General features: G+C 42.4%; 1 protein-coding gene across 1 annotated transcript in view; it reads left to right on the forward strand.

The window, feature by feature from the left end:
* MPP7 (MAGUK p55 scaffold protein 7) overlaps nt 1–26,901 on the forward strand; it is a 1,171,941-nt gene that overhangs the window by 1,054,090 nt on the left and 90,950 nt on the right. The window contains exons 14-15 of the mRNA XM_078663396.1: nt 908–988; nt 24,230–24,323. Coding sequence (XP_078519522.1) covers nt 908–988; nt 24,230–24,323 — 175 coding nt within the window. The remainder of the gene's footprint in view (nt 1–907; nt 989–24,229; nt 24,324–26,901) is intronic.

Raw genomic sequence — 26,901 nt, forward strand, 5'->3', positions numbered from 1 at the left:
GTTGGTATATTTCAAAGAGAGTCTAGCAGTGGTATCAAACAGTTGAGAGAAACAGCTATTGGTTCAATCAGGTGGTTTATATAATTCCCATACTCCCATTAATAAATTAAACAAAGGCCCACTCTGACATCGAGCCCACTTCAATGACCTAATTTCTCTTTAACCCCCTACACTCTTGCTTAATATAGCCAAATCATATTCACTCAATACGCCCACTCCATTAGATGAAACCCATTGCCACGCATAGAGATTACAGTCTTACTTTTTTCTTTGCGTTGAAATAACTAAAAGACTTTTTCTGATGCAAAGGAAATTACAAATAAATTCCAGTATTACCTTCCACAATTTCTCATGTATCCGTTGCTTTGACTTCCAAAGACATGCGAGCTCAATGTTGATAATACAGTTTTATAAGAGAAGACGTAGTAAGAGGCAGATGTTTTATGTACATATGTATTTGAAAGTTTTTTTCGACCTGTAAAATATTTGAAATGCATTATCTGGAATCTCCATTGCCACGATATTTATGCTCAATTTATCTGGAGGAAAGTTTACATCACAGGAAATACGTGAAGCATAATCAGTGAAAGCATACATTTCTCTTGACTGTAATTAAAGTAATGTACTGAAATTACCAAAACAAGGTTATTTAGAATATATTCTTCGACACATAATTGCAGTTCCAATCCATGCCTAGTAGAAGATAAATTGGAAGGGTACCCGACTTTGTTTTTGTTTCATGTCCTGTTCAGTTCATCTTTGCAAATGGCCTCATTAATGCCCGATGGTATGGGAACTAATTCCTGAACATTTATACCTTTCCAGTTCTCTGCGCCATCGTGTTTGTACAAATGCATGTTTCTTTTAGATCTTCTTTTTACTTAACAAGCACAATTTTTCGTTTCAGGTCCCATGGGAGTAGGACTGAATGAACTGAAACGAAAGGTGTTAATCGGAAATACCCAGCATTACGGGGTAACAGTACCACGTAAGTATATTACAAAAAGCATTTTGTTAAACAAACGTGAAATAATATTTCGCTTACCTTCTCGTTTTAGATGGCGATGGGTGATAGTAAAAACTTGACATTTGTTCACTCACTCTAAATAGTGCAGGTAAAAAAAGGGCAAAGCTTCTGAAGGCTATTACTCCATCGGGTCGTTGGAGGTGTATGTCAGCGGCAGAGACAGAGTAGTTTCCACCACTGACATACTGAGAATCCGCCAGACTCTACATGAGTGGAGCGTACCTTCAGTATGACAAAAGGGTTCTCTCTCGGAGTTGCAACCCCTTTCGCCGCATTCTAAATCAGGCCTTTTGCTTCTTCAGGGACTTCCTGCATTGTACATACGTTTTATGTGTAGGATAAAGGAAGAGAGTTCCAGAGGGCTGAGGCTTAAACAAAGACTAGTTTGTCACCAAAATGTTTGTGTCATACCATATGTATGGAAAGTCTGTTGTAGGCGACCTCAGACATTTTAATGTAACACTATAGTATGTTGTACATGTTGTCAAATGTCATATTAGTCCTAATGCCCAAATTGCTCAAGTCCTCAAGATTATATTTTAGTCACCTGGTCACTCGCCTGCTTGATGTAATCCTCAGACCATTCTACATGTGGTTGAGATGTGATGCCAGAAACTAATCGGATCTCTATTAACTGCCAAAGTTGGACCCTTCCATGGCCTCCACGGTTAACAGTGGTATCTCCCATGATCCTGCTTGTGCCGTAACCATCTACATGGACTAGGAAATCATTGTGCGAAACATAGCTACTAAACTATTACATATATATTGAGTTAGAGCAATTGCATTCTTTGATTGTGACTAAGGATGATAACTGAAGGATGTTGGTCAATTGAGAAATCGATGTATAAGTTTTTAGGAGGTAGACTGTCATCTTACTCCACATAGCCTTCAACAAACTAGCTGAAACGAGTCTCTATCACGCCAGCATCCTGAAAAATGAAAACCTGTACTTCAGCCGATGCCAGAAAATCACTACCACCTGACGTCCCCAGGCTAAATGTGACCTGTTATATAAGGTGTAATTTATTTGCGCAACCCCCCCCCACCCCACCCAAAAAAAGAAATTAACCCAACACAGAGGCATCTGCATGTTCCGTGGGGCATAGTTATTGGGGGTTACTAATGGAACATAGGGACCCTAAAGGTCCCCTTATAAAATGAGAAATTGCCAGTGAAATCAATAATGCCAGTCTCTTTTCACCCAATAGTGCCTCCGTGTTTACCAGTATTACACGAGAAGGCTCCACTTGCTTTTTTCACCTGAAGGCACCACCTCTGAGTGAAACACCCCATAACCCCTGCGGATCTCCAAAACTTCTCTCTAGCAGCTAAAAATATGATTATCTCTATGTTGCTCCTCCTTTAGAACCTAGGTAAATATTATTTCTCTTTCAGATACCCTGTCATGATTTTCTCACTAACGTGTACACTATTCATGCACGTGGCCCAGTACAGTAGCACGTTTGTAGCCATTAATATACACTCAGTACTGCAGTAAAGCAAAACATTAGTGAGATTTACTTCATTATATGCAAAAGTATGCATATAGGTTTTAAAAGGTCGAGTTCTATATCTATTATCGTATCATACTATTTGTATACGTTTGCACAAACGTTAATTTGCCTCTCAGAGGGTAAGGCTCATAAATCGTATATCAATAAACGTGCATCAGTGGTAGTTCAGTTTTTGTAATGATCTAAAAAGCAAGTGTAAATGTTACATTATTTCAAATCAATTTTACTTAGAAAAGAGAAGTAGAAGAAAGAAACAATGAAGCACACTGAATCATTATATTTAAGGACACCTATTGTCATTGGAGCTTATGCTATAGAGGTGGTATTACCAGAACAAGGAAGGTACCCCCTACTGATATAATTTTAGGTCTGGAACAAGGGGGAAATCAAAACCATAAATACAATACAAACATCCCCCTCAACCTGTGTTTCTTCCACTATGCCTGTAAAGTGCTTTATGTTCTGACCCAGAAAACTATACACTATGCATAATTATTCAAAACATTTTTTGATTATTTTTTCTATTTCAACTATTTATTACCACCAAAAAATGCATAAATCACATGTCCACTGTTTGACATATATTTTCATAAGCAGCTCTAGCTGAACATCTCAGAAGAAACTCCTATACGTAGAACATTATTTTGTCCCTCCATGTAGGATGGGGCACTACATTTTATACGTACAGGAGTATGTTGTGATGTGTTCAGCTAGAGCTAATAGTATGAAACTATTGTGAACATGTGATGTATGCATTTATTGTTGCTAATTGTTGAATTATAAAAAATATTTTTAAAAGTTTTATAAATAAGTATGCATTTTGTGTAGAGCTTTCTGGGTCAGGACATAAAGCACTTTACAGGCATAATGGAAGAAATACAGGTCCAGTGAGATATTTATATTGTACTTATAGAGGTGGTGTCGACAGCAGCTGGATGTCTTGTTTGTGTTAGGCTTTATGAGTTGATCGGAAGAAATGTCAATGGTTAGATCAGTGATTCATGGTAAAGTAAATGTGTCCTAGTTGGTAATGGAATGTTAAAGGGCTTAGTGAGAAAGGCAAGTTAACACTGTTACACCTATAGGTTAGATTTTGTAGCTGGTGGAAGTGTGGGATCAAGGAAGTGGTCACAGGCAGACAAGTAAAAGCGCTCAAGGTGAGCATGAAAATAGGGTGCAAACTGATGAATAGCTAAAATGTCACTGACCAGCAGACTTTGAATTGAAGTTACCTTTTTAGGTCTCGCCTCCACACAGCACGAGCCATCTGGTTAGAGAAGACCTATTGTGGTCTTACCATGAATTTACAGTGGACTAGCCACTTGCCCTTTGCTTACCTTTGGTTAGCTTTATTTTCCATCTCATTTGCTTGCTTCTTAACCCATGGCTTTCCTTATCCATCCTGTTCAACTTTGTGTTTGTCCTCTTCTTGCAGCATAGCATCTTTACCATCCTTTGATTCGGCTGCCTTGTATCCTACTTCCACTTACTTTTAGGGACCTTCTGGTTTAGTTTTGCTAAGGCACTCGATGAGAGTGCATGTATTTTCCATCGCTCTCCCTCCAGCGCGTTTCCCCACACCATCTCCTTTCTCACTCCGTGTTGCATTCTTGCTCGTGAGCTTCTCCCCCAAGCCCTTACATTGTACCGCATTAGGTGCTGCTCCTCTCCCTCATGCCCCATTATGTCCCCCTTTCGTCCCACCCGTGGTCTTTTTATAATTTTTTTTAAATTTTCAAAAAGAACCAACCAGCAAATTGCTGCCACACTTTCACCTTAAAAAATCACTTTAACCCCTTCGGTGCTCATGACGGAAGGGTTCCATCATGAGCGTCGGTTGGCCTGTGCTCATGACGGAACCGTTCCGTCATGAGTCCATAGGTTATTTAGAACCTTCAGCACCGCAGAGGAATTCGCGCAGCACTGAAGGGGTTAATCCCTACTTATGTTTTAGTTTTTTTTAATTTACTCCATCTCGGATCCATAAAAAAAACTGATCTTGCTGCATTTTGTAGTCCAGCAAATCTAAAATTATACATGCATAGGTCTACAAAATGATGCTGTGACTGCATCTTTGTGTTTTTTTTTCCTTTTGGCCATGCTACACAGAGTCCAGCATCAATAAAAGTCATTGGCAAAGTCAATATGTCCAAAAGGCGTGACCTGTTGGCCTTGCCAATGCTTGTTTGGATAAGGTAACTAGCTTGATTCTGCAGAATTGATTTGTTTGCTGAAGTGTGAGGAAAGATTGCAAATGGCTTAGACAAGAGGGAGGGAGGTGGTCAAGCAAACTGGCATGCATATTGCACTAAGAATGGTTTATTAGATGATTTGGTTATTTGTGTTTGATACATTGGCAATGAAGAGGGTGTGAGTCGAAGTGACTGATGTAGAGGATGCTGCTGAATGAGAGTTTTTGTTTTGTTGTGTCAGAAATTAAACATCAGGTGTCCAGTGGAGTTGCATACATAGAGGTTAAATTGTAAAGGAAAAAGTGCCTGTGCCCAAGGCTCTGCTCAGAAGCTTGCTGCCAGCACTATTAAATGTTCTTATGCCAAACACCATGGCTGCATGGTCTTGAATCCACCTCCCGCCGCTTTAATCCACTACTAAACACTCTGTCCATTTATCTCACTTGCGCAAGCTACTGGTTACTCGCTCAGTGATGAATTTTTCTCGTCTTCCTTCTTTCCGGCTTTTTTCCGCTTTGTGTGCTTTTTAGGTCGAGCCTAGCAACAGCGCGCAAGCACTGCTCGCTCTGCGAGACAGCTGTAGTATGGGAGAGAAGCCGCGCATACTCTCCTCCCATATTTTCATTGGCTTGTGTCATTGTCTTTCATAAAATCTGGCTTCGGATTTTTTAATACGCTTGTTAGTCCCTTCTTAGTACGGCCTTGTCTTCATTTGTACCCTCCCATGGCGACTGGCCCTTTTACTTCAGTTGTTACACAGGTCCTGTTATTTAGTCTGTAAGGACTTTGAGCTTCTCTTACTGCAGGCCGGACATGCATTGCTTCAGCTAAAACTGCTCATGTTTTTTTTGTTTTTTTAAGCAGCATGGCCGCCACCCTAACATTGGCGCCTGCTTTCAATCACTTAAAACCGGCATTATCTTGTGTCTGTTTCAACCACCCCAAGTAAAATGGATTTTGAAATGATTAGCGAATTAAGTCATGTGAATTCCAGGTATCACATAATCCTGTGCTAATGGGCTGAAGCTGACAACAGTACATCTTTGTTACATGTCATCTGTACTAAAGCCACCTGAGGGGTTGTTTTCAAAAGGCTGTTTTATTAACACCACCAATACCACCACCACCACCACCACCACCCCCAATACCACCACCACCAACACCAGTACCACCACCACCATTACCACCACCCCCACCAATTCCACCGCCAATACCACCACGAATACCACTACCACGAATACCTCTACCACCACCAATACCATCACCACCACCAATACCAACACCACCAATACCAACACCACCACCAATACCACTACCAATACCACCACCACCAATACCACCAGCACCAATACCACTATCACCACCACCACCAATACCATCACCACCACCAATGCCACCACCACCAATGCCACCACCGCCACAAACAACACCACCCATCCAATACTACCACCACCACCAATACCACCACCACTTCCACCAATACCACCGCCACCAATATCACCAACATCACCAATACCACCACCAATACCACTAATGCCAACACCAGTATCACCACCAATACCACCACCAATACCATACCACCATCAATACCACTACCAATACCACCAGTACCAATACCACCAATGCGACCACCAATACCACCACCAATACCATCACCACCGGTACCCCACCACGACCAAAACCACTACCAACAATACCAGTACCACCACCAATACCACCACCAATGCCACCAGCACCACCACCACCACCACCAATACCACCTCCACCAATACCTCCACCACAAATACCACCACCACCACCACCAATACCACCACCATCACCACCACCACCTCAGCGCCTCTTGCTCACTAGTAATAGCAGTTGCACTGTACGAGGCCGGAGCTGTAGCCAAGACATCCCTCCCTCCCTCCATGCCTGCCATAAAGCACAGCCCGCCCTGCACCAGGAGGTGAAGCTAGGGCCCTGCTACAGCTGGAGTGTTTTTTATTAGGCCAAAGATAGCAATGACGTTACGTAATGCCACACTGCACACTCAAATCACGAAGAGGGCAGGAAATAAACCCCCGCTTATCCTCCTGAGCCACGACTCTGTAATCACAGTGCTAAAGGTGTTGGAGCACTTTGTTAGTGTTTATAGCCCAGATCATATTTAACTCTCACTTCGCACTTTGTGTCTGTGTAATTTACAACACTTAGACATCTTCACTGCACTATTTACCTCTACTTTGATGACGTCGCAGGCCGGTCTCTTCCGCTGATATTTACAATCTAACAAGCGGTCGAGAAGGCCCTTTATTGCAATGCAATAGGTCTTGCATTTGCGAGATTTTAAGCTATTCGTATTTTAAATGACAATGCCTTTTATGTATGTTTTAAAATCCAAAACATAAATAAAAGGAATTGTCATTTACAATGCCAATAGCTCAAACTCCTGTTAATTCGAGACCAATTGCATGTAAATGTTTGTTCCTCTTGCAAATGGAAAGTGTCTGATGAGGAAAAATAAGTACCATCCCCAAATATGAGTGCCAGTGGGTCCCACCCGTTCAAATTGAGCACTGTATAGAGTACAATTCTGAGCTGATGGTGTTACTAGTCCTTACCTCATAGGCGCAGCATAATAGGAGGGTGTTTGAAATAAGGGTTCAATATTACTTTGAAATATGATACAACATGTAATCCAGTCAGTTTGTAATTTATTTATCTTAAAGTAGGTGGAGCTGAGCAGTAATGTTTATACAACAAAAAGGGAGGTCTCCTCACAGATCCAATCTAGGGACAAGGAGCGATAGACAAAGAGAATGAACAAATCCTTAATAATACCACACAATCGGGTGTTACTTGTGTACCTTCATAACTCATAAGACCCTTACAAAAATAAACCACATTATATATTCCTCAAAATATACCAACAAACAAAATGATTATATCCAATTAATACATTTTATTCCATACAGTACAAGATATAATTTGCCGATTACAGTGCCACTTGATAAAATTTTAAAAATGTGTTGATACACATCAGTAATAATAAAATACAGTTTGTCCAAAAACAAATAAAAGGACAATTTCACAAATGACAGATAAAAAACAAGTTGTCGACGCAGCGTTTCGGTTTTTGTATTTACACCTTCATCAGGACAAGGTTCTATTCAGTAAAGAAAACATAAAATTAGATATAACAATCACATAATTCTTTTTACATATATATTTCCCTATCTACATTGCTACAATATTTCTTATGATATGATAGTGATAACATCTCTTAATCTAAACAGTGTATCAGGGCACATTGTTTCAGGGGTTTCCGGGTTTTTGAGTTATGCAAGGTCACAAACAGTAGTTAAGAATTTTATGAGCTACATGCTGTAGCTACAATGTCATGTTACTGGATGTATTTATTATTATACATACCTCACTAATAAAAACTTTTAATTATATTTGGAATATGTTCTTCTATTATCAATTCGAGGGGCTTTTCATTAGCCTTCTGGACACCTTCTTCTATTTGGGTGTAATTTTTCATGGGGCAAGATAGAATTACCTCTTGCGGCACAGATACCTTGATGAGAAATAAACCGTAAAGTTTTCTCAGTATTTATTAAAGTATTTATTCAAGCTCAACCTTTATTACTAGGAGAAAGACTTTATTTAGTTCAACATTCAATCCGATGGATTACCTTAAGTTTTTGATGTGTTCTTTTGTTTAGAGGGCAAGGGAGCCACCGTTTTCTTAGGATTTCGAAGTTCTCTCTAAAAATTAATTCAGAAATACATTGTATCCTTGGTTGTTTAATTAACAGGAAATTAATCATCTAAAACTCAGGGAGCTGGAATCCACTTACCCTTAAAAGCAGGGAATCAGCCTAGGGAACTGCGCATGACTGGATTTGACGATGCTTCTGTTTTTTTTTTGTAAGGGTCTTATGAGTTATGAAGGTACACAAGTAACACCCGATTGTGTGGTATTATTTAGGGATTTGTTCATTCGCTGAGCAGTAACGTACACAACCACTGATCCAGACGCAGATCCCTGGGGTGGAACAGCATTCCATTGAGCCACAAAGTCAGACAAGCACCTTCCAGTCAACAGAGGTCTGACCATTTCGACCTCAGCTGCATACTTTGCATTGGCGACCCTTAGAAATGTGCATTAAATTCTAGCGGTTGGGTTTTATCTGCAAAGCTATTTGCCTCCACTGCATTACCCAAAAGGAAAACTGAACAGTGTTGAATATTCAAGAAGCAAATCGGTGTGCTAACTAGCCCTTCCCAATAAAAGCATACATTATGCCAAGCCATCTACTGTTCTGAATGAGAGTCTGGAATCCCTAACCGGGTCCTGAGTCATCTGGCTTCTAGACGGCCAACTTTCTGTTAAAACTCAAAAAGTTAACTTTCACCTGTTCTCTCTCTCACATACACACACACACTCACGATATAAACCTGACACATTTTCATATTTAAGGATATAAGACTAACAGAATATTTTCCTTGAGAAAATACTTTGGCCACTTCAAAAAAATGGTTGTTCCTGCAGATTGCTTCCCCTTCCAGCGGCACGTGGCAGAAGGTTCCATTTTACCCTCTGCTTGTGGCGAAACGTCCGCTTGACCTCCATTTGACACTTATCTTTCCTTATCCTTTTCCTCAGGGAAATTTAAAAACAAATGTTCATACGGAGGTTAAAAAGCACTTTTTTGTTTTTGTGAACACGTCAAACTGTTTAAACCGTCAGGCTAATGGTTGATCCGCTCAAGGGTCCTTGGAAGCAAGTAGATGCTGCACTTTAACTGGGATTCATGACTCTGGCATAAACATCATTTATTTTGAGTTTGACACAGGCATATGATATGTAAGCACAGGGAATTGTGCTCAAAGTTTTTCTTTAGAGCATGGAAGTTATAACTCATATAGTTTTAAGAACTCCAAGTGGAAACACTTGGGCCTACTGCACATTTTGTGTAAACAAAGCTAAGTAACCATCATTTAAAATGTATAATTATCAATCGATGACACTCAAAGAATATATTTTCTTTCCATTATTTAATTCTAGGCCACGTTGCATGAATTCAACTCCCCCCCCCCCCCCCAAAAAAAGAAATGACAATAAGATGCACCATCTCACTTTTTTGTAATCATTCGGTAGCAACTTGTAATGCTTTAAAATTTAAATCGAAGCCAGGACGATTTCATAATTTCTTGATATCTGATTACTGCATTCGGAAATTTGCCATTCAGCAAGCAGGGATTTCCAGCAAATTGTGGAGTATAATATGCTGGCATAAGACCATCCATGTTTTTGTAACGATGATTCTCGGTCAGTGTAGAACTGATCCTGATGGTTGGTGGAGAATGTAATCTAGGTAAATGCACACACCAAGGCAGGGTGAAAGAGGTGTGTGATCCTCGATTGTGTCCTGGGGGTAAGGGCAATTTATGCACTCCCACAAGGGTAATAAACAAGTGCCTTGTTACGTAAATTCAGCTTTAGTGAGAAGACCACCTGGGCTTTATTCCTGGTAGGTCTGGCAGAAAGCAACTGCTTTTCCTCAGAGAAATGCATATAATCTAAGTTGATTCCTACCTGACTAGGTTTCCGATTTAGGCAATCCAGAGCACACAGACAGTGGCTTATTTTAGAAGGAAAGTCTCTTGAGCAGTGCTTAAGTTGAGTCGGGGGTGGTCACCTGCATTCATTTTTGGGAACCGGACATTATTTTTCCTCATCAGAAATTGACCACAAATGGGAAAGAAAGAGAAAGATGGAAAAACTGCCACAAAGGGAAAAAGCAGAGGCCTGCAAGAGTGTAATATAGGGACAGCAGTGCCTCGTAGTGGATTAAAGAGGCATGAGGTGAAGTCAAAAGCACGCAGCCTTGTGCACTGATTTTTAATAGCACCACTGGAACAGAGCTTTTGTCACCAACACATTCTTTTACAAATTTAGCACTGTCTTGTCTTTCAACAATATACCCACCAAATAGAACTAGGTCTCACCTGGTTCAGCTCTCCATGACGTTTAAGGGGGGCATATGGAACAGACAGCCTCCGGATACATTTATTTATTTATTTGTGGAGTGTTTGGTGGGGACAAGCTGCAAAGAGCCTGGCTGAAGCCCATTTTAAAAGCTAAGGGTGTTTGGCCATTAGCATCATAAAACGAAGGTATGCGACTACTAATAGGTGCAGAAGGTCCATTGGTGTATTTTGTATTGCTCCAACATTTTAATGGTATGAAAAGACAGCAAGAGCAGTCCTTCATTCCTGGGCAATGTAATCAGGAGGATGATAGTGGGGTTCCTTTGAAGTAACTAAAAATAGAGCTTAAGCAAAGGGGCACTTTAATTAAAACCCCTGGGCATTGTACATTCATAAAGTTTTTCTCAGTAATAACACACTTATGTATTTGATAATTGTGCATTGACTGACCGTGAAACAGCCTTAAGTGGAAACAATATTCTTTATATTTTGCTAACTGTAGGTAATCCTCCATACATACAGTGAACATCATAGATATTCAAATGATGGTATAAGTGCCACAACTACAGTGTGATGAAGGCCTAGTGATCAAGTGTTGAGAGAGTGCAAATGGGGAATATACAATATAATAAAAATACCCATTTTGGCAGCGAAAAATTGGAGTAAAAAAATGTCAATGTGCTGTTTTAATACACATTCATCAAGGAACCACAACTCTGTGGGTCTTCGGTTTTCACATAAACACAATAGGAGTAGGAAAGGATCGACCTGTGTCTTTGTGCCAAGTGCCTGCAGTGGGAATGCAAGCCTTAATCTGTACACAACAACACATTCACAAGGGGCTTGTGGTCCTGTTTAGAACTAGATTAACTAAGAGAAAGCATGGATTGAAACATTCATGGAGTTAAAGGGCATTCACAATGTCATCCCTAATATCCATTGATAAACGGCTGTTGGGTACGCCCGAGTAAGACCTTTCAAATAACTGAGACTCCTACTCGTCCAAGCGAGAAGTGGTAAAAGTTCATTGAATGCATAATGTCTTACTCCAATTTAAAAAGTGAAAAGAGTCCTAATGATCAAGTGGTCGTTTACTGTGTCCTACGAGAGAAAAATGATCTAGTCATAATTTGTGGGGCTCTTGTGGGGGACCCTCCACATACTCGAAGTGTTTCCACCCGTTTGCCACTCCCATCCACTTGATTAAATTGAGGAATATACTTAATCCTTTCCTGTTTTGCAAATTACCATCAATTCATTATTTTTAAAATCTGTTTTTAGCGCTTTCACTTATGGACAACAATAATCCAGCATTCTAAATCAACATCACAGTATTCACTTATATCGTAGTCCAACCTCTGTCATCATAGCTGAGCAACCCCCTCCCAGTGTTAGATCATATACATGACCAATCCTTTTCCTCTATTTGTGGAATTACCAGAGAATGCCTCAACTCCCCCACTATCACTATGTTTCTCCTAGCCTTGTAACTACCTTCTCATTGTAGTGGGTTCTACCATATCCATTTTGTCATCCCCTGTCGCTGTCTGTGTGTGTTGTGTACTAGTGACTGTGCTCTGCGTCTGTGTCCCTGGGCACTGAGTAGCCTCCTCTGCTTCCCGAGGTGCTTCCAGTATCGCCACCCAGGTTTCTAAGACTTCCATCACTGTGTCATTGTTTCTAGTTTGTCTGATATGTGTCTCCTCTGCCAATGCCCACTCAGCTGTTCCCCTCCTCCTCAATATTATCGAGGGACCACCGCAAGCTGGATGAACCTCCAGTGTATTTTCCCCCTCTGGTTTCTTAATTATGTCCAGAAGACAGTGTCTATGGTGTATTCCAGCTCAAATCCAGTCACCACCCATCAATTCATTATTCTGTTCAGCATTTTGTGGCGCTCACTGTGTTCACGTTGTTCATCCTGTCCCCCAACAGTGGCATAACAGAAAATGATGGGGCACTCCTGCAGAATGTGATGAGGCCCCTGAGTCTCTTATATCTCACTGATATTTATTGGCCATGCACTGAATGGGCCCCTGCAGGTTTGTGGCATGCATTATATCCCTTTGCCCCAACATGGATGGGATGAGAATAGTCTCATGATAGGAGAAAAGTGGGTGATTTTGAAGAAGCCCCCTAATAATATAAGTAGCCACACATTTCTTACTTTCCTTTCAAAATCACAGGACAGGAAATATTTGTAAGTGCTTAAATAGTCCTGCTGCAATTGTGGAAGTGCCTAGAAAAACCATTTCCTGATTGCCCTTCGTGTTTCAAGGTTGTATGTGTTTTATAAGCCATTTCGAAATCCTGTAAAAGTTATCTTTTGTCTTGGTCCAAGAGTCTGCCAATGGTTTCCCTGTCTCCATGAGACGAAGATTACTTAGGTTACATTACTTTAATTTTATAAAGTGCTGCTATTGCCACAATCGTGGCCTCTGACAGTTTAGTTGGAACTAAACTGCAGAGTAATTTGAGACCTCACTTATTTATCTTATGTGTAGAGCAATGTGCTTTAAGTGCTCATCTGTTGGTGTCAATTCTTTTTTATTTATTTTGCAAACAGAAACGTATATTATATATCGTACATTTTCATGCATTGTTCCATTTATCACATACCAGCAATCATACAGCAGCAACACAGACTGGATGAATCTGTATAATACCAACATGAAACGTCTAACTGGTATTTTGATTAAGCATAATACACAAATCAGTGGCGTAGCTGGGCGGAACACGTTTTGGGGGGTCGGCGGGTGTTGTCGAGTTACGACTACCACCACTCCCGGGCCCGTGATCAAATAGTCTGTAGGATAACCCCCCACTTCCTTGGGAACAGGTCGTCCGGCACCCCCCTACACTTACATGCACCAAGGCGGCAAACTTAGGGGCTGCCCGGGTGGCAGTACTTCTAGCTACGCCACCGCCACAAACATATCAGGTTTGATGGGAAAAAGGTCTGCAATAAGTATCAACCCAACAATACTAATTAACAGTTATCATTTAGCTATAAGTGACCCAGTTATTGAACTTTGCTGATTCTAGGTTTTATACGATTCTAGCTGATCCGGATTCACTTATGCCTAGAGAAGGAGATTAAGTCATATATCTCTGCCACAAGAAGTCGGTGCCCCTCGTTCCACGTAGCTCACCCCCTCACTTCTGTGTCCATTTGAACAGTAAATCATAGTGTGTGTGTGTATTGTCCTTGTAGACTGGATTCAGAGGTTCATTAAAAACATGGGCATATCTCCCTATCAACTCTTGCTACAACTTGTAAAAACGGTCCTGGTTGCTAATTTACTATAGTTTCTCAGCAACCTTCCCACGTCCTATGCTACAGCTTGTAGTCATGGTCGCAAACCCAGTTCCGTACCTTTTCTCCGAACATTTCAGGCCTCTGGTATGTTCCTCCATCAGGATGTTCATCCTTGTTCATGCCACTATCCTAGGGCTCCTCTACACCTGCTAAAATGTTTCAAAGGAGTCGCCCTTCTGTACCTAAGAAACTGCCCCATGGCTCATTAAACAGACTCTTCATCATTTAGTCTCGCAATTACCCTTTCATAGGTAGTCATTTTGCACATCTCGTAAAACGAATCATCTTGTGTCGGAAGAAAGGCTGCCTTCCAATGCTTTAATCTGCCCACTTTAGCCACATCTAAAGCCTTTTTCAGCCCTTGTTTAGTATGTTAGGGTAAGTGCCTTTCTGAAAATGTGGCTGTCAGCAACTCATTTTGGATATTGAGTAGGTCAGTAGATGAAGTTGGGCAGAGCTCTGATACATATTTAGAGTTTGATCTTTTTCTGAAGCAATGATTTACTATAATGAGACATGGTACCAATATTTATGAACAGAAGTGCCCATGACAGCTGTGGTCAAAGCAGGTATTTAGCAAGGCCAAGATGGATGCTATTGCAGTAATCCAGCCTAGAAAGCATGCTGCCATTACTTAAATTACTGACAATAACAGTATAGTCAATAACTCGTTTCAAGCTTCTCAGATGGAAAAGACCGTCTTTACACCAGTGATATTTTGGAGGTTCTGAAACTACTCCAAACCCTTCATGTTTAGATTTCTAAACTAGGTAACTCAATCTGGACAGATATCCAGATTGAGCTGCCAGGCAGATTTGGGTAAAGATGCCACTGGCCTCCTCCCACCGTGACTTTGGTTTTCTTGCAGTAACATTGACCAATTCAGTTGTGGGCTTGAGTTTCATCACCATTTCAGTGTCATCAGCATATATAGAGACTGTGAACCCAAACACTTGTAAAAATGTCAAGATTGGCATAATATCAATAGTAAAAAATGTCAGAGACCGAGCTGATTCTTATGGTACTTCAAAGAAAATTGTTTGACAGAATGTCTAACATTAAGGCAAGGACACTTCCTGGGAATGGCCAGGCAGAAGAGATCTTATTCTTTAAAGGATATTGCTGTGTAAATCCCACATATTATAAATGTTCCAAGAGGATGGCATGGTCCTTGGTGTCCAAAGTAGCTGATGAATCACAGTATCTGTACCCTGGCTTTGTTGCCGATGCTTTTCCATCCAAGGTCATTCATTTCTTTGGTATTACCTCCGTATTTCTAAATAAACATTTCTGGATTTAACACTAAAAACTGAAAATCGAGAAAAATAGGGATTTAAGGGTTCAGGAAAGTGGTAATTTAAAGGAATTAAAAAGTAAAAAGGAGATTTTGAGACCCCCCAACAAAACAAAAAAGCGAACAAAGTGCATGTGGTTACCTCATTATGAAAAAAGTGTGACTTAAAAAGAATGGTGGAAGTAAAATTGTCTAAAGAAGACAAACTCGAAGTGATAAAAAAAAAGTTAAAAAAAAGAAATCCCAATGAAGTAAAAACAATTATTTAAAACGGTTTCTTAGTAAACTATTGAAAGTAATGAAGTCTAGTCATTGTGGTGGTCATCACCATTTCACTTCTTATTGAAGATCTGCAGCCTGCCTGCCGGTGTCCTGAATCTCATACTCCACAAAGGGCTGCGGCTGTTCAATGGTCAACATCACCATCAACGTGGATGAGGAGGAGGTTAGAAATGGGCCCTAGAGTGAGGAGCCTAGCTCGCGACTGTAATGGTCGCCCTTTAGCTCGGCTCCCGCAGCCCTCCGTCCTGATTGCCTATCCTGTCTTCTATCCTGTCCGGGGACGACACATTTTTGGGGAATTGGAAACATAACGGCTTGTTTGTACTTACCATCTGACCCCGGGGTCTCGGTGTGCAGCGGCTCCGGAGTTGTGTCCTCCGAGAGATCGGGGCCTCTGCGAGACTTGGACCGGGACCTGGCCGGTGGGATCCGACGGCTCTCGGCCCCGGCCGAGAGAGAGAGAACCAGTGTTGGGAGCCGATGTGCGAAGATCCCGGCGATCCTGACCCGGGCCTGCCCTGGTGGCCGCGCGGCCGATGTGGGTGAGAAGCCCCGGGACCTGATTCTGTGAAGGGGTCTCCCCCCGCCACTGCTTTGTCCGGCGGCCCTGGTCCTCGGTGCCCGGACTCCGCTTGTTTGGGGCGCCGGTGCTGGTGCTGGCGGAGACCCATCTTGGGCGGACATCCTTTTGTCATCGAGGCCGCCCTTGCTGAGACCCCCGGAGCTTGTAAAGTCCTACATTTGCGAACTGTTCTTTCCGGGGGTCTTGGTGGGCGGCGATTGGGCTGATTCACAAAATGGCGGCCGGCCCTCTGGAACGAGAATCACCCTGTGGCGGCGGGCCCGTGTTGCCTAATTGTGTGGGGATCGGATCTGGTGAGCGTGAGCCGACGGTCAGAGATATCCTGGAAGCCCTGAGATCCCTGCACGCATCCCTGGCCCTGGGCGTCTCGGTGGGTCCGCCACGATCTGCCGCCATTTTGGGCGGCCATTTCTTCTTGTCGCCCTCTTGTTTCGATGACTCCATTGCCTCGCCCCCCTCGATTGACTTGAGTGTCTCCACCACTGATCGAAGATCGTGTAGTGTGCCGGTGACTTTGGGGCGCCCTGCTTTTCAAGGTTCGGACCCCGGGGACTTGGATGGTGTACCGCGCCCCTGTTCGACATTGTTGCCTGGAACTATTGGTGGACTGCCTCCTGTGCCTGCTTCGATGACTTTGCATGTGTCTATAATCGGGACCACCTCGCCCGCTCCAGTGGCGCAACTGAACTCCTGTTTTTCATTGCTCGTGCTGCGATTGTTGATGCATCTCTACTTTCCGTTTGGACTTCTGCTCCCTTGCGGATCTATCTACCCCCCACGTAGCTATGCTAGTCACCATTCCACTCGATTATATGCTGATCTCGTATTTAGTATGTGGTTTTCCATTGCCATGTGGTGGGTGGGGTTTGTCGCTCGAAAGGGTTGGGGGTGAAATGTACGACTTCTGTTTGATTCCCGGTATACGATTTAGTAGCACACTTGTTTCTAATCGTAGAAAGGTGGGAGGTCCCCTTCTCATAATGTTTTGTGGCGTGTGATGGGGTGTCGTCCTGGTCTGTTTTTGACTGTGCTTGTCTGGTTGGGCGGAGGGCTGCGGCCGACCGTTTTGATTATAGTTATTCTGCTCCTCCCTCCTGTCTTCTTTTTTCCGCTTTTGTTGCCTTTTTGTCTCGTTCTTCTTTCTTACTTCTCGCTATATTTCGGGTTCTGGTTTAGGGCGACAGGCACGCTGTTTGAAGGGTAGGCCATAGCCTTCTACAGGGGTGCAGGGTGGGACGGGTGGGTTGGGTTCTACTTTTTGTTTGTCTTCTGGTTCTATGGCCCTTTTGTATCTCTTTTTCGTGAGGCCGCGTCTGTCCCGACCTCCTATGGTGTGTTTCGGGTGGGGGGGGTGTGGCGTCGTTGATCCTCCTGCTATGTTTCGGCTGCCTTTCTCCCCGATCGCCATACCCCCACTTGGGCCCCTACTCCTTTTTGTCTCCTGTCTTCCCGCCACAGGGGGCCTGTCGGCGTGTCTTCTTCCTTTTGTTTTTTCATATTTCCTTAATCCCTTTTTATTGTTTTATTTTGTCTCCCCTCCTTTTTCCTTTCCCTTCCTCTTCCCCTTCCCTACTTCGTCCCCCCCCCCTTTTTCCTCCCTGTGTCCTAGAGGTTACTATGACGGGCTGGTTTTGTTGCATTGTCTTTCCGATCCCGCTGTTCTGGCTTGGTAGTGTCTCGGGTGGCGGGCATGTTACGAGGATAATGCTCAGGGGCCGATTGTGTCTCACATATCCTGATTTTCTTGAATGCATTGTATTGTCCCCCCGATATTTTGGCCCCATGCCCCCTTATTAAGGTTGAGGTTGGTTACGGGATGTCGGATGCCTCCGTATTAAAAGTGAGCCTGTCATACGTCTTCTTCCCATATTATAAAATTAAGCCTTCTTTACTCCTGTGTTTTAGCCCATTGGTTCCTGTATCTCTTCTCCCCTTTTACGATTGTACGGCCTCTGCTTTGTATTGATTGATTATGTAATATTTGCCTTGCGACTCCTGATTGTTTTGCACATTGCGGCCGGCCGGCTTGGTTGTAGGCCTCGACTTGTCTCTCCTTTTGATGTCAATAAAGGTTTTCAAAAAAAAAAAAAAAAAGAAATGGGCCCTAGAGATGGCGAACACTGAAACTTATGCAAAATTTAAGCATTTTCTTTCGCCCTGAAGTCCGACATACATAAAGTGAAGAGTTCACCGAGATTTAACCCCTTCCGTGCTCCCGTTGGCCGACGGGAGCACTCCCTCATTGGTGCTGCAAACGACCGTTGGCCGATGCAGCCCTGCCCACCATTTAGAACGCCAGCACTGCGGCTGAATTGCCGCCGCGGTTAAGGCGTTAAGAAGTGCGCAATCAGCATGTTAGTTAAACATGTAATCTGCCCAATCCTTTTTCATGGCAAACAGTTGCACTATGCTTCTAAGTGCAGGTCCCACAAACATTTATTGGAAAAGAACATTGAGTCATTTCAAAGACGAGTAGAGCAATCACTTTCACCTCTTGAAGACAAACAGGTGATTCATAGCATGCTTACTGCTTTTCATCCGACTGTGGTGCGTTGTATCTGAGCTGTGTTTATTAGAACTAAGTGTTTCTGAAGGAGGACAGCTGAGTTTTCTGAACCAAGTACATTCTGGAAATACTGTTTATGGTCCTGTTTGTGCTCCTTTCTTTACTTGTCCTAATACAAAGAGCAAACCAGTTTTATAGTATTGGGAACTGAAGCTTGGAAAGACATAGACACCCGCCCCACCTTTACTGCATTCAAACCCTGGGTAACTACATGTGCACTCCATCAATTTATTGTGAGCCAGGAGTTAATTAAGTACTTTGTGGGTTACAGTCCTTCAGTGCTTAATTTGAGCCAGTGGGCCCATTGGCACTCCTGTTTGGGGACTGGCATTTATTTTTCCTCATCAGACATTTACAGAGACCGATAGAGGGAAAAAGACAATGGGGAAAGAAAGAGGAAGAGAAAGACTGTGAAAAACAATCACAAAGGTAGAAAGCAGGAACTTGCAAGATTGAAATATAGGGGCAGGGAGTGACTAGTGGTGGCTTACAGAGGCATGAGGTGAATTCAATACTATGCAGCCTTGGTATTCAGCACACTGACATTTAATAGCACCTGCCGCCAGCTTCTGAGCAGTGCTTCAGGTGCCGGAAATAATTCTTTTACAAATGAGGTGCTGCATTCCTTCCTTATGGGCACCATATAAAGTAGGTGGCCTGTGAAAGTGTCTGTTTCAAGACAAGAAACCAAATTGAAGAAGGTTTATTGTAGGAGAAAAGTTCCATCTAACCGCTCTAACCGACTCCCAACTTAAACTCAGCTGCTTTCACTTTTATAATGACCTCACTATATTCTACAACTATACAGCACTAAAAAGCACTTGAACAAACAAGATTACTATGTCGTTTAGGATTCATGTCCTCTCTCAATGTCCAATCATCCTGCGTTGTAGATTTACCAAACCTAAATTCATAATCATTCACTCCTGTTGGCTTTACAAGTGTATTGGTATATCTTTCTCGGAATACCTCAAACCAGGATTTACCCATAGTAGAATGCAGCGTAACCCTGTATGTCTCAATCCTCTTGCTCCCTACTACCTTCCAATTCAAAGCTTTGTCTTTAGCCAATGATATTGGTTCTTTCAAAACTCGATTTAAGCTTTCCACCATCCCATTTGTTTTGGGATGATCAAGTGCACACTTCATGTGCTTTATGCCATTTTCAACCAAAAATGTTTCCAATCCTTTAGACGACTGGTTGTACGCCATTATTTGTAAGCAACATCTCAGGAATGCCTTCCGTCCCTCTAAGCTCTTTTGAGAACTTTGCTACATGTTGAGTTTCGATGCCCCTTGTAAAACAATTCTCTAGCCATCTTGAATAAATATGTATTACTACTGCAACATAAGTTTCTTGACCTTCTCCATGAACAGGCCCCAGTATGTCTATCTCACTTTTTCCAAGGACCAGTTTGGTGATCCCTAATTACTATGGGCTGCATCTTGGGCTTCTTCACTTTCACACTCAAAGCACACTGCATACATCCTCTTAACATCCTCTCCACCGGAAGATCAATTTCTGGCCACCATATGAGGAACAGTCTCTCTTGTTATATATGCCTGTAAGACCACTATGAGCTAAGATCATCAGTTTTTCTCCAATTTTGCTCGGAGGGATCAAACTTGTGCCCCTGAACATTAAACCATTGTTCGACGATAATTTGGCCTTTACCCATGAAAAGCTCCTACACTGATCACTTCCTTCTTTCTTAGACTGCCATCCAGCACAAATGAAATCCATCACCTCATGCAAAACTTTATCCAACTCCATGTGCTATTTTTCTTCAGAGATAAACTCATCCCAAATCTTAGACAAATTCCCCCTCATGCCAAAATGATGTCTCTCCTATTTGACTATTCTCTTCATTAGGGATTAATCTGGACAATGCATCAGCCACCTGGTTCACTACTCCTTGAATGTACTTTACATCAAAATCAAACTCCTGGAAAGCCACTACCCACTTGGTAATCCTGCATGACAGTGCATCTATGCTTTTTTATATCTCACACAGTTGTTTATGATCGTTTTCTTATTTAAAAGACTCCACACCATAAAAACCTTTTGAGCTTTCTTTCAGCCAAGTAAACAGCCAGCTCCTCTATTACCAAATTCCTAGTTTATGCTCCTTTCAAGCCTTGTGAGATGAACATGATTGTCCTTTCTGCACCCTGACCACCTTGTTGGAGTACAACTCCTACACACTTATTACTGGCATCCGTCATCCGAATGGACTTCTTCATAGGTTCAAAGTTTTTCAATTTATGTGCCAGACTCAACCTGCTTTTCAACTCAAAAAATGCAGTTTCACATGCAGAATTCCAAACAAAATCCACACCCTTCTTAAGCAAATTCCTCATGTTTCCACTAAGTACAGCAAAGTTCTCAATACATTTATTATAATATTCAGCCATGCCCTGTCCCTAACCGAATTCAGGAAGGATCTCAAGACCTGGCTCTTCGACTAAACCCCAGTGCCGCCACCTTCCTCCCCTCAGCACCTTGAGACCCTCATGGATGAGTAGCTGTGCTCTATAAACCCCTGATTGATTGATTGATTATAATGACCTCACTACAATCTATTACTATACAACACTAAATAGCACTTCAACAAATAAAATTATACATAGCCCTCATTGAAAGCATGGTCCAAAATAAGTTTAGCCTATAGTAGCTACCTGAGACCACTTCTTGATAAACCCACTGGTACCTGGTGGTTTAAAAAAAAACAGCTTTATGATCAGTGATGGATCCAGCTTCTTTAGTATATTGACCAAGGCCTGGCTTCACTTAAATTTGAACTAAGACCATACCCTTCTGCCTAAGGAACACTTGTACTCCTTTGAGTTTTGTATTGCTCCACAAGTGCTTTTGACCAGTTGGACACCTTTAGGTTCACACTGCCCTACAAGTGCTTTATTGAATGCTGTTTACAAGTTAAACCATGGCATGTCCATAAACATTAACCACGGTTGAGGTGGATGGATTGGAAGCAGAAAAGAGTTTTGCTGAATGGCAGTCATTCTGGGTTAAATAGCATCACCAATGCGGCTGTCTCTGTGTTTTTCCTGATTTAAGTTTTCTGGGCATTCATGTGTGAATGGTAAGAGATATGGAAATATATTTGCATTTGGGAAGTGATCTGAACACTTGATGTATAGAGCCACTGCAAATGTATTTCTCACTGTGGATTTTTGCAAATGTCATCACGGGCAGTAAGCATTTTAATTGCCTTCTGACAGTGTGGTGAGTGAACAGCTATGTTGCTCCTGTCAATTGTAGTGTGGTTGTGCCCTATACATAATTTTGAGCTTTTCTTGTCAGACCACCTCTCTGAAAAGCCAACTTTCGTGGAGCAGCATGAGTCATGTATCATGAATACCTAATCCTGGTGCTTCAGTAGACTATGCCTTAGCCCTCTAGGTCTTTCCTGTGTCTGGACTTCCCTGTCTGCTTCTTCATCTTGCTCCCCTTCTGCTTTCCGTTTCCTGCCACCTTCCTCCTTGACTCTCATTTGCTTTTGTGAGTCTAGTATTCGCCATATACACAGTCAGACTCTTGTAGACCTTATATCCCAGCAAAAGAATGTTTTGGTGAAATGGGGCATATGGTTGGGGAGAAACCGAGAGGAAGCCAAGTTGATACAACAAGCATGGGTATAGACAACGTGGCTTGGCAAGCAAGTTCCTATATAAAAATGAAGAGGTGACCCAGCATCACAGTCACTCAAGCCCTGGCACTGAGATGCCGTTGTTTTCAGGCATCTCTTCATGGTAAGACTGCCAATGCGAGCCGTTGACAAACCTATTGCCTTATGCTATACAATCCAGGAGCCATCATTATTATGCTATTGCTTGCTGTCTTTAACAGGTCCCTCCGCTTGCAATTTTGCTGCTCCTCTGGCATTAAATATAGGTTTATTTATTAAACCAATTTCTATGCAGTCAGGCCTCAGTGCCGATAAACAATAATTGGTTAAAACTCCATGTTCTGCACTTCAGTGCTGTTTGTAAGAGCAGAAAATCATAGCTTTCCATGTGCATGCCCAATCATAATGATATATTTACATATAAGTTCGTTTTTTATCCATTTTCTTCTTTTAATTTAATTTTGTTTTTGCTGGTGGGGATACCGTTGACTGCAATACTCCCGTGGATTGATCAATATCCTTTTGTACCGTGAAAACAAAAGTATTCTCCACTTTTCCTCCTTTCTTAGCACGGTTTGTTTTTCCAGTATGGAAAAGTCAAGACACATTGTTCATGAAAGACCAAAGAGGTCAAGACAAACGCCTCCCCCCTTACAACCTTTCTTTTCCCCTCCTGAACCCGTGCACTTTCTCCAATAGTAAGTGAACTTTGTAGTCAAAATTTCCTCAGGTCTTGATTTTGTGAAACCGGATCAGAAAATTGCATCCGCAAATGAAACTGGGTGTTGAGAATTTTTGGTCGATATCGGCAGCCCCAGAATTTCTATAATGGAGCAGAGGGTGACGGGCTGATTTACTGTAGTAGAAAAGTAGCTTAATTCTGGCTTGAAAATTTTATTGATTCATGTAATCCACAATATCGCAAGAATCAAAAAATTGTTCCCCTCAAAATGTGGACATGCTTAGATAAAAAAAAAGCAAAAAAGGACCGGTTCAGGCCAATGTGTTTTGTCAGTCTTAGGCTGGACTTTCATTTCATTTTTGTTTTTTGTTTTGTAACCACGTGCATTAAGTTTAACTCTTATTAATACATGCCGTTTAATACAGTTTCTTTACCGGTCTAGTAGCTGTGTGAGTGGTCAGGAGCTCTGTAGCACTATGAAGACTCTTGCCTCTTTTAGTTGATAGAGGGGTGCAGCATGCACAGTGGAGTTCCTGCAGTTTATTCCCTATTTTTGTTAAGGCACGGGCATCAAGCAAGGTACCACCATTTCATTTCAGAGGTTTAGTTTACCCAATATGCCACGGGTGCCTTACAGCTCAGCAAATCTGCCCTTTGGCAATATTTTTGTTACAGCTCTACAGCTTACACCTTAGGCCTAATTTCCCCACTAGTGACAACACATTTAACAGTATGATCCCTTAAAGAAAATATTGTGCTTTAGTTTTACACGGAAAGTAAGGGCATAAATCAAGAAAGGAATATTTTCTATCAGTATGATAAAGCCTGTCGTTATTGCTGTTTGCAGCATGAAGCCTTTCAATAAAAGTTGCATTTTCCTACAACATTCAAAGTTCAGTGGTAATATTTGATGCACAGAATACGAAAACTGATTTCATTGCATGACTTCTCTATGGCACAGTAAGATCCTGAAATGTTGAACATGTAACACTTGCACCCTGATGTGTTAATTCTTTTTGAGTAGAAAGTGAAAGCACTTGGAGACATTTCATTTCTTATGCTGCGTTTTTTTTAGTGTTTATTATTTAACAATAAAGCTTTTTTGAAATGTGCGTTTTTTCAAATTAATTCCTAGACACGACCAGACCAAAAAGGAGCCAGGAAAGCGACGGCGTGGAGTACATTTTCATCTCCAAGCACTTGTTCGAGACAGACATACAAAATAACAAGTAGGTTGGAGCGACCTCTGTTTCTCTTTTATTGTGCATCATGGAATGTATAGACTCGCAAGCGCTGCCAACCTCTGGTAACTGTTTCCTGCAAGTGATATTTAAACATTTGTATACCGCACGTTCGTCAGCACTAATTTTACAAATGCCAAAGTTACCTTTAAAGGCCCTGGGAGAGCAGGAAGCCTGTACAAATATTGATTTTTTCCATCTGAAGTTCACGAATGACTGCCAAATGTGTTCTCGTTCGAGCCCCTGAGGCTTCATAGCTCTGCCTAAGGTGCAGGCATTCATTCCCTCCAAGGCCCTAGAGAAGCAAGTGCCTTGTAGTAAAATGCTGCTGCTACCTGTGCAAATTATCAGGACACTATGCACACTGACCCATCTGTTTTCACATCGAGAGCATCCAGAGCAAGTATTGTCAGGAGGGCAGCCAGATATACTGTCTGAAACCCTGCCTCAAATAGACTGCAGAGGCCGGACTCACACATGTACTGTTGTAGCTGAGCGACACATAGGGGCTCAAAGAGCATCATTCACAAGTACACTTCCTATTAGTGAACTACAAAACATAACTATCGCCATGTAAATGGAAAGTACACAGGGCTTTAAGTGGGCCGGGTCCTGCCATTGCGGAGCAGCGGCAGTTCTTAAAAGCAGGTACCGAGACGGGTCCCTCTCGGGCTCTCCATTTTTGCCCTCACCCTCAGGGTGAGAAAAACTCTACACTCTGCAGCAGTGCAACGCTTCACTGCCTTTGATGCAACTTCAAAGAGACTCCTTTTAGTTCTTTCACAGTCTCACCATTTCAGAACTGAAGCATTTTCAATATTCCATACAACAAATAGTTGTTGCTTATATATCTTCTGCATCTAACAAGGATTGACAAAGCCAATAGTCCTGGCTTGTTGTGGGTGTAATGCATTATAAATCTGGATGCAATGACTGAAACAGAAAAAAAACAGTTGTCCTCACCCTATGCTAAGCACTGATTTTTAGCTTAAGTATTTTTAAGCCAAGCCCTTAATTTCATGGGCCACGTCCCTTTGAGAGACCTCGCAATTTTTTCATCTCACTTAAAGCCCAGAAAGTACACCTACATGGGCGGGGGTGTCACATGAGGAGGCATCTGGAGTCTTTGCCCTTGGTCTCCTGCGCTTTCAAGGGCCCTATACTCTTGCTAGAAAAATATTTTTTATCGGAAATAAATAGAAATGCAGGCTTATTCATGGTGAGGCAGATAACTGCCTCGCCACTAGGTGTGTCATGGTACTTATAGAGCGCACTGTCACCCGACGGTCACCTTGCGGTGTCGCCTATTCGGTTTCCTGGCGCTGATACTCATACCGCTGTGGAACCCCTCCTGGCTTTCCCTGTGAAGTGTCCACTCCTGGGCACCCCCAGGGTGAAGCCAGGCATCCTTAGCGCTGTTGGGGCCAGTGTGGAGGGTAAGCAAGCTATTGCCCAGAGTTGCAGCGTGGGGCCCGTGATTAGAATAGGCACCGTGGCGAGAATTATCAGGTCCGAGGAAATTGAGCCCGAGACCCCGCCGAGGCGGGAATCGAACCCTGGTCCCTGGCCAGAACTCTGCATCAGGGTCTGCCGCTCTAACCATTGAGCCACACTCCTCCACAATACTATCTTTTATTTTTCGTGGGTGCTATTTATTTTCTATATAAGAGGTTAATGCCAGAGTGGGGACCTGCAAAGTCTTTTTGACCCATCCCACTAAAGTTGCTTAGAGGCCCTAATATTGTATCGTTCTGAGCGACAGTATTTTTTCTCTCAAGCAAAAGATGAGCCGGCACAAACACGTGGGGATTCATAAACTTTTTGTAGTTGGTTTCCCACCCCCAAAAACAGCCTAAGATCTGCTCTAAGTCATGGCAGGCAAAATCAGGTTTCATTGAGGTGAAATCATCTATAAACCTAGCTTAAAGTGTGAGAGGGATTTCTCCATGGTGAAAAATATTTTTCACCCTTGGGTAAAAAATGACTCCATGCATAAGCAATGATGCTTTTCACTTACCTCTCCAGAAATGCTCTTGCTACATTTCTATCCGTGTCAATAGGAATGTATGTATGTCTCATAAGTACCAACAATTCTCCTGGAATTCTATGTGAAAGTCAGAAATGTACTCTAAACAGAGATGTGACTATCATTCATGACACGGCCTTAAGGGATTTGTTCGGTAGATTGGACTTCGATGCTTCAGTAGTTATTTTTTTCTTCTTTTTGTCTTGGGCCTCATATCTCTAAAAGTGCTACCTGCACCATTGCGTGTAGTACATCCTACTCTGGCTTTTAGGAGTAGTTCTTCTTTAGGATGTGCTTTACTAGCACCGGGACACCGCGTCAGAGATAGCCGTGCACTTTATAAATGGCCTTTAATTGATTGATTGATGTCACTCCACTTCCTACACAGTGGATACTCTAATGGCACCCAGATTGTTCCATGACAGGGACTGGATGTAGTCCTCAGACCATTTAGCTGTTTCTGTCACACATAACCAAATCTCAAAGGGTGCCGAGAGCGCATGAAATGGACTAGTGCTCACCGCCTTTTCCATTGTATAG

This window comes from Lissotriton helveticus, chromosome 10 (assembly GCF_964261635.1).
Source record: "Lissotriton helveticus chromosome 10, aLisHel1.1, whole genome shotgun sequence".
Lineage (NCBI taxonomy): Eukaryota > Metazoa > Chordata > Amphibia > Caudata > Salamandridae > Lissotriton > Lissotriton helveticus.